The sequence below is a fragment of the Tuber melanosporum genome, assembly GCF_000151645.1.
Source record: "Tuber melanosporum whole genome shotgun sequence assembly, scaffold_40, strain Mel28".
Classification (NCBI taxonomy): domain Eukaryota; kingdom Fungi; phylum Ascomycota; class Pezizomycetes; order Pezizales; family Tuberaceae; genus Tuber; species Tuber melanosporum.
This window is the reverse complement of record NW_003299085.1, coordinates 353,366-362,277: the sequence shown is the minus strand read 5'-3', so window position 1 is coordinate 362,277 and position 8,912 is coordinate 353,366. Positions and strand designations below refer to the sequence as shown.

The window sequence follows — 8,912 nt, the reverse complement described above, 5'->3', positions numbered from 1 at the left end:
AAGAAGTACTCGCTGCTCGTAATAAGGGTAAGGAGTGGGGAGGAGGTGCAGCAAAAAAGATGGCTCGAGATTGGTCACGTGCTTAACTGTTCTGTGTGATAAGTTGGCCACGTTGGTTGGATTCGGTGGTGGTCTAACTAACCGGAGGACTGAAGTGGACTATGATATTCATCCAATACGTCTCACCAATCGCACCACCAATCGACCTCCCCCATCCGCCAGAATTTCTGCCCGATGGGTAGATCTACTTACGGTAGGTATCATACCCACAAAGAAGAACAATCCCAATGAATGGGTTACGGGTGTTTCCATCATCGAGTGCCTGTTTCACCAGCAGACAACCCCCACCATCGGTAGTCTATCACGCACCTCCCGTCATGATCATGTCTACTTCTATTTTTAGGCAACTCCACGGCGGATTGGGGTAATTCAGGGGGAAACACTTGCGGATCTGCGGGGGGGGTGGCTGGTGCTAGAGTAGGAAGGTGGCCGACGGGAAAAGCCGTTTTTTCCCTTCAGTGGGCTTATGATATCGTCTCGGAGTATCTCTCTTCATCCATCATATACTGTACTCGAGTACTGGTACAACATCAATTTTATTCGCCATCACGTGGGTCGAGTTTCTTTCCCGAAGGAGCACTACCGGCCAGTCACTGTGATTGTACCCGTACTACTCGTAGTACTAAACTGCACTGTGCCCTTGCGTTATTTAACGTGAAACGTTCGCGGTGTACCTGCCGGTGCGCTGTGTGTGGGAGGGCGGGTGTTGTGTACTGTACTCGTACAAGTAATGGGTGAGATACAGTACTGTACCGGTACTGTACTCGTACTGTGCTCGAGTATTCGGCACATCCGTTGGATAGTGTACGAGCACTGTTACTGTACCGTACTCGAGTGATTAGCATGCCTTGCAGTCGTGGATGGATACAAGTACTCGAGTATATTAGATAGAGTACTTACCGTGGCCGTGAGTTTCCAAATTCTTCTCATCGTGGATTCCAAAAACTCTTGAAATGCACCAACCCCGACCGGCCCTGCAATCTCCGGACTCGGATAACGAAAAGCCCCCTCTAGAGCTCGGATAGGGACTTTTCTTCTTCTTTCTCGACACGGACACTACCGGTATGCGGTACGGTGCTATACTCGAGTACAGGATCGGCCCACCGGACATGCTGGGGCTTCATTAGCCGGTAACCGGTATTCACAACCTGGTAGCTAACCCGTCAACCTAAAGGCCGCTGGGGCCGACGTGCTGTTTTCCGCTGGCGATCTATCTGGCAGTGCACTTTCAAGAGTTCTTGCGGAATTCCATTCCATCGGGAGGCATTACGCGCGGGCGATATCTTCGTGAGCATCACCCGTTTGGGGGAATTATATATATATGTATACATATATTTCACCCCACCCCTCCGCTTTCTTCGATGGACGGGGTAATTTTTTATCCGGGAAATTTCAATGGCAGCCTTCTGTTGTGGAGATAGGGTCGGACGGGGGATGGAGTAGAAAATGTGCTCTGGTGGCCTACGGGACGTCATGCGTTATGTCAAGGTTTTGGGAAGGGCACTCCTTGGGTGCTCCCGACGGATCCGCTTTTGGGATTGATGAGGGGAGGGGGGAAGTAGGGAAGATGGCATCATGTTGGATCACTCGCTTCTCGATATCTGACATCCGCTTCCAGACTCTTGCGGGCATGTGGCCTACTGACTGAATGACAGCCGTGAATTGGCCGTGGCACTTTCACCGCATTGGTGGTGGAGATACGCCTATATCTTCCGATGCTAGGGATATGTTCTACCCTATCAGCGAATTCGCTAGCAGCTAGCCCTCCGCGCATGCGCAAGCCGCACGATATCAAACGAGCACACAAGTAATCAGAGAAGCAGGATCGGACACAGCTCGGGAATCCAACGGGATAACCAGTTCAGCGCGATGACTACGCGTATCGTGGGATCTTCAACCCCTGTGTTTTGGTCCATCGCTGCCATATCCCTTGCATGGGCTTCTGGGCAGCGTTGAGATCGCTAGAAATACATTTACGGGTATCATACTTACTCCGTTGCTTGTGCGGTACTGTGAGCGCCGTCTGGGTTCCTGTTCATCTTCTGGTACACGCTCCCGACAGCCTTGGGGCTGAAGATGGGATCTTGCTTTTTGGTGCTCGCTGCCCCGCGGGAGATTGTTATAGTCTCTTTGAACTCCCATCGCGCCCCACAGCAGGACGGAGGAGCTTTATATCAGATGGATGACCGACTCGTTAGTTGCAGATTGCTTTATAGTCACCCACGCTACCATCTCGGCCGTATCAAACCCGGAATATCTATGGAAGGGCCTCGCTTTCTATTGTTTACTCTATTAGGGGTAACCGGTGATCTACAATCAATTGGCCACACGATTTAGACTGAAAGTATAGTGTCCATACATGATCACTCGTTCTAGTTCCCGCACCTGTGCGTTTGGTGTCGCGAAAATCTCGGGCATGCGGTACTCTGGGCATTGGTGACTCGTTGAGCCAAACTAGAGAGTGAGGTAATTAGTGCCCGAGCAGGATCTTGGTATGTCATGAAGATTGGTTTCTGTCGCCTTCTTCCGTTGCATCACACATGTCCTAGCATTGTACCGTACATACCATTCCGACCGTCCGGGTGCCTGACGACTGCCCCCCATTCCTAATCTGCAGGAAGCAACCCCCACGTCCGGGCTGCCAGCAGTCGAGCCAAGTCTCATCCTTGGGATTCCAACCTCCCATTCCCCAATATGTGATACTTTATTTCCTTCACGCCTTTAACATAGGACTGTCCCTGTACCCCATGCACGCTCCGCAAACCCCCCTCGGTGAAAACGTCCCTGTCCGGGGGGCATTTTCACTTCACATCCGCATCACCACGCTTTACACGTGGGAGCCGACACGGGCGAATGAACTACCTGTCGGGTGTGGGTGGTGGGGTGGGCATCTCCCAAGGGATGGTGGGGTGGACCCGCATCGATGGAGAAAAAGGTCTGATGGCGTCCGCTGCTAACTGCGAACGGAGGAAGTACAGTACCCAGATTCTTTGGCAAGAGTCTTGCAGGGACTGGTGGTGGGGTGTCATACTGAGTTAGTAGTAGTAGTAGAAGAGCTAACTGGAGTTGTGTACTGTGATGCGAACTTTTGTGGTGGAAGGCCTCCTTGATGGAGATTTCGTTGAGAGAAGTTGGGGAGTAGGTGGGTGTGTACGATGGTATGATATCTCTCGACCAATCAGCGCTATGCCTGTTCGCTCCCAGGCCGAAGACAGCGCATGGGGTGGCTTTGGGGGGGGGCGAGGCACCAAGCGGATGCATAAAGCTATATCGCACAGAAGGAAGTTGTTTTCGCAATTATGGTGCTGGGTAGCGTGTTGGATATTGAAGAAATTCATTTTTACCACCCGTTCCCCCTTTTCGCTCCCGCGCCGGTGTGCTTGAGCTTATTGTGGTATGGTATATCTCTACGTATCTATCTATGCTTATCACTTGTTCTCTCTATCCATCTATCATGCTCCTCTCTCGCGGTTTCGCGGGAAATTCTCAATCCGAGTGACGATTCATGACTACTCTTCAAAAACAAAAAAAATCACAATGTGGGGAACGTCATGCAGTGTCCATAAAACTTTATGTACAGAAACTAGCTGCGCACTGGTTTGCACGAGTGATAGGGCAGCCCCCCCCCCCCCGGATCGGAAAAGGCAAACGTTAGCGTGGAAGGGAATATCCTGTCTAGCCTTGGAAACACTTAAATGGATGGATGGGGGGTTTGTGTTGTTCCATATTTCGTGCTGCCATGTGAGATTCCGTATGATGTGATTCCATATATGGGCACATGGGCAGTAGTCATCAGGTGCTGTAGGAGTGACCTCTTGTGTATGGTGTTGGAGCAGGGGCGTTGTTCTTCGCATGGTATAGAGTAACAAACCACCGGGCTTAAATATCATACATGATGGGGACCAATTCCACTCCACGCCCTTCATATTGAGACCGCATCCTCTGGCTGTAATCGGTAGCGTGGTCATCCACAAGTTCGACAGTGCCTTAGCTATCTATGATCTGTGATCTGTCGATGACCTTAACTCGGCGCACGGCAAACGCGGGATCGGGCCATGATAGAAGCCGGTTTCATAATCCACAAAGGGCGGGCATCTGTGAGCGGAGTAATTCTCGTTGTCGGCAAGGTAGCCCCACAGGAACTCGGATCGAGCATTGGATAGAGTCATATTTTATCACTCGCTATTAGGTTCTGTTTCACCGAGTCGCACAGAAGCGGCTATACAATATACCTCTTAGGATACACTTGTCTGTTGCTTGCTTGAATAGAACGGGTATCACATGAAAGGGGGAGGAGCATTTCACCCGACAAAGCCATAATGACCCGAACATCACGCATTATCGCATGAGTACTAACTAGTAGTAGATAGCTTAGCTTCCACAGATTTTGGAAAAAATAAAAAAATAAAAGAACGAAACTCCCCACGATTGACCGGGATAGTACATTGAGAATCTGCAACAACCAGATAGGTACAACAAGACGGCGAGGGGGGTGAAATCAGGCCCTCCCTTTGGCCCTGTACACAAACCTCCTAATTTTTATAAGGTCTTGTCTCCCATCTGTTTCAATCCCACTGCTAACATCCACGCCGATAATGCCCTTTTCGAGCAGGCCTCCAATTCTTATCTCTTCCACATTATGGTGGTTGAGGCCGCCAGCTAGCATGACCGGGACTCCAGCCGCAAGTACGTTCTCGACTTCACTGAGGTCTACCCGATCTCCTGTACCACCGATGCCAGAGTCCAGAAGCGGTATTGCGTGGTAGCCGGATTTGTTAAGGCCATCTTCACCTGGAGAGAAGCGGCGGATGACAGGGACTGGCAGGAGACGAGCCCATTCCAGGGGCTCTGAGCCATGGAGTTGGATGATGTCTAGTGCTAGAGCTTGCTGGAGGGCTAAAACTGCTGAGAAAGGCTGATTGCGGAAGACGCCGACGAGGAGGGAGCGTTTTGGATGGTGGATGAGGTTTTTGACAGAGTGCTCGAACCAACCTTCTGCTGAGATTTTTGGGCACGAATGTGGGGGATTGGCTGCGAATTTGGGGACAATGGGTGTGTCGGAGACTCCACCCTTGGGGGTTGAGCGGACAACATCGGAGATGGCCTTAGCGGTCTCGGGATCGATGGTTCGCTTTGTGCCTTCCGCAAGGATCATTCCGACCATGTCTGCGCCGGATTCTACAGCTACTTTTGCGGCTTCGACAGAACGGGTGCCGCAAATCTTGACAAGGACCCCATGCTTGTGGGGAGCACTCGTTGGGGTGGGCGAGTCGGTTAGGAGTTCGTTGATGAAGGTCTTCACATTTTTCCCAGCTCTCATCAGGGATTCTCCGACAAGAACTGCTCCAACACCTTCAATCTCGTATCTCTTGACGTCCTCTCGGGCAGAGATACCACTGAGGGCACATAGAACAACCTTTTCCTTATCAATCATTCCTACCAATCCACTTGTTGTCTCGAGGTCCACTTTGAAGGAATGTAAATCCCGATTATTAACCCCAATGACTGTAGACCCGACCTTTAGAGCTCTTTCCATCTCTTCCCGACTGTTCACCTCCACCAAAGGCTCCATCCCTAGCGATTTAGAGTAGTCGTATAACCTCTTTAGCTCTTCGTCACTCAACATCTTCACAATAAGCAACACCGTATCGGCTCCTGCCAATCTTGCTTCCAAAATTTGATATTCCTCGAAAATGAACTCCTTTCGTAGAATTGCCGGACGATTGGGCATTCCATCCACCGCTTGCCTTGCTGCGCGTAGATCATCAATGCTGCCTTTGAACCATTCAGGTTCGGTGAGTACAGATATTGCTGCAGCACTGGCGAGTGCATATGTACGGGCCTGGACTGCGGCAGATGCGTCCATGTCAATGGAGCCTTTTGAAGGCGAGGCACGCTTGATTTCAGCCATCAGAGCACATGGAGTAGATACCGCGCGCAGACGGGCTGGAAAGTTGATCAAGGGTGGGCTTATTGATAGTGAGTGTAGAACCTCCAAGTCTGCCGGGCGTTGGGATGGTAAAAGTTTTTGAGCCGCCACAACGGCACGGCGATGGGCATAAATTTTGTCAAGTATCGATTCCGACTTTGCAGCGCTATTCGGATCGGGAGTGGTGTTTTCCAGAGAACCGGTATTCAAGGTGACTTCGCACCCCTTCCAAGTACCAGCAGTCATCTCCAAGAAGTTTCTGAACATCATTCGTCCTTCTTCCGTAAGAATACTCTCAGGGTGGTATTGTACGGCCTCGATGGCATACTCTTTATGGCGAATTCCCATAATAACATCCCGGTCGGTCCGGGATGTAACCTCTAGGTCTGCTGGGAGTGTAGCATGGGTTCCAGCTAGAGAATGGTATCGGGTTACCGCAATGTCTTGCGGGATATTCCGGTAGATTCCCTTTGTATCGTGTTTTATTAGCGATGTTTTTCCATGCACGACTTCCCCAGCATAATCGACAGTACCACCAAAAGCGCTGAAGATCGCTTGCCTGCGAGAAGTAAGTTAGCCGAGATACCATAGTTTGGAGAGATTCCACTTGTGAGAGAGAGTAGAAGCCAAAGAGCGAGTGACCTACTGGCCCATGCAGACTCCAAGAATGGGTATTTTCCCAGCGAAATGCTTGACACACTCAATACTGACGCCTGAGTCCGTGATCGGGTGGCCAGGGCCAGGGCTAATAACAATCTGGGTTGGACTCAGAGCGATCAATTCAGGTAAAGTGATTTTATCGTTTCTGTAAACGGTAACCTTAGCTCCTTCCAGTGTGAGAAATTGGTAAATGTTCCAAGTAAAGGAATCGTAGTTATCAATCATTATGACATTCGATGCGGTCGACAATGCCGGCTGAGCGGAACCCGGATTAGACATTTTTGAATAGGTGGAAGGTGATGGATGAGCTGGGAAGCAATTTTAGCAAAAGGGATTGGAGACATTGGAAACGCTTGAGAGATCGGTAGTAGGTGGAGGTTGTGAGGAAGGAAAATTAGGGCAACTCACGGTAAGGCGGTAATAATAGCTGTTTAACAACAACTGAAGGTCTAAATTTATGGTAGGGGGAGTAGTAGTGAATCACCGACAAGCTAGTAACGTCACAGGCGAAAAAAAAGCTACCGGTACTATGGGACCAAGAGTTGATTGAAAGATTCTGGTGAGAATGGGAAAAAAACGATTGCCGTGCACTAGAGAGGGAAGGAAGAGGGAGAGGGGGAAGTCGGAATGGTGGTGGTTGTAGCACTTGAGAGAAAGAAAGTGTGTTGGGGGTGATGATGGTGGTGATGGTGGTGATGTGCGGGTAATTTCCTTCTTCTGTTCCCGAGAGGCGGGTGGACAGAACATGATACTCGAGTAATTATTATCGTCCCTTCAGCGCTGTGGAGAGCTCGGGTGGGGATCTCAAAAAGTTATGGTGGGGCAGAGGTCATGCCATGTGATTAGATTAGATCAATAGATTATCTTGATAAGATGTCTAGTACCGGCATTCCAGAAGAGAGCAAAAGCAATATGAGCCACGAGGCTCAATAGGGAGAGAAAGAGGACAACAAGAGCTTCTTACGTCCACCTCCATCATTTATCAGCTTTTCCTCTTTTTGTTTTTCGTTCCTTCCTTCCCTCATCCATCTCTCACTCACCTATCTTCCCATCTTCTCCCTTTTATCTCATAGGAGTTCTCTTCGAAAATTATTCATCATGGCGGATGCTGCGCGGTCTGCGCTGGACTCTTTCGAGATAATAACCACCTCCGGTATCCTCCTCTGGTCAAAAAAATATGCTTCAGTAAACCCAAGCATCGTCAATAGCTTTATCAGTGATGTCTTGATTGAAGAGCGTGCGCAGCCCGGTAGCGATGGCAAGTGGTACAAGAAAGACTCCTACACCCTGAAGTGGACATCTTCAAACGATTTTGGGCTAATTTTCGTTGTACGCTACCCTCCGAGGATTCCTTCCCCCCATTGAACGAGTGCTAATACCTCCTCCCCAGGCCGTCTATCAGAGTCTTTTACAGCTCACGTGGATCGACGAACTCTTGGATACTGTGAAGAAGCTTTTCACCACGTTGTACGGGGAGCAGCTGAAGAGGCCACATACTTCAACAATCGAGTGCCACTTTGATGGCTATTTTGAAAACAGAATGCGAGAACTCGAGAAAAAGGCAGGTGGGCCTCGACCAATTGCATTCGGTGCAGAGAGTCGCTCGGCTACACCTGCCATTGTTAAAGAGCAGTGGGATGCGCCTCCGCCACCGCCAATGCCCAGTGTCATGAAATGTACTTTCATCTTTCTACCAATTTTTTTCGCCTTCTATGCTGATATTGAAACAGCCAGTTCTAGGGCCACGGCGCCAGCTCCCTCGGGGAATCTTGCTACACCAGCGACTCCCGAAATCGCTCGTCCCATTTCACCGGCTCTTGGTAACGTACCTCACCTGCTACGTGTTAACAAGCGTCCTGTTCGCGGAAGTCGGGGTCGTCGAGGACATGCATCCGCAGCATATCCATCAAGCGGCGAAGAGGTATCGCCTGCTCGTAATGGGAAGGGTAAAAAGTCTGGGAAGAATGCTAAGAGGATGCGCCGATGGGATGCCGATGGTAATGCCGAAGAAGGGGATCCAGATGCCGTACTGGACTATTCGGCCCCTAATACAAATTCTACCGACGAGGAAGCAGAGCGTGGGCGCGATAGTACAAGAAAGGTGGATTACGTTGATCAGAAAGAATGGGGCAGCAAGACTTCTAAGGGGGAGTTTGTGTTGAAGGATCTGGATATGGAGGTTAGCGCTATACTCAAGGAGCCTGGTCAGAAGGATGCCAGCGCAGGTGGTTCCAGCGGTGGACTTGGTGCATTTAGCTTTTTC

General features: G+C 50.1%; 1 protein-coding gene; it reads right to left on the bottom strand.

Annotated features, from left to right (window-relative positions):
• Positions 1–4,321: 4,321 nt before the first annotated feature.
• GSTUM_00007952001 (uncharacterized protein) lies at positions 4,322–7,311 on the bottom strand. XM_002839754.2 has 4 exons: positions 7,058–7,311; positions 6,636–6,957; positions 4,505–6,548; positions 4,322–4,416 (listed from the first exon to the last, which is right to left on the bottom strand). Exons 2-3 carry the CDS (start codon positions 6,926–6,928, stop codon positions 4,559–4,561), a joined length of 2,283 nt encoding a protein of 760 aa, XP_002839800.1. The 5' UTR covers positions 6,929–6,957; positions 7,058–7,311; the 3' UTR covers positions 4,322–4,416; positions 4,505–4,558.
• Between the last annotated feature and the right edge of the window lie 1,601 nt (positions 7,312–8,912).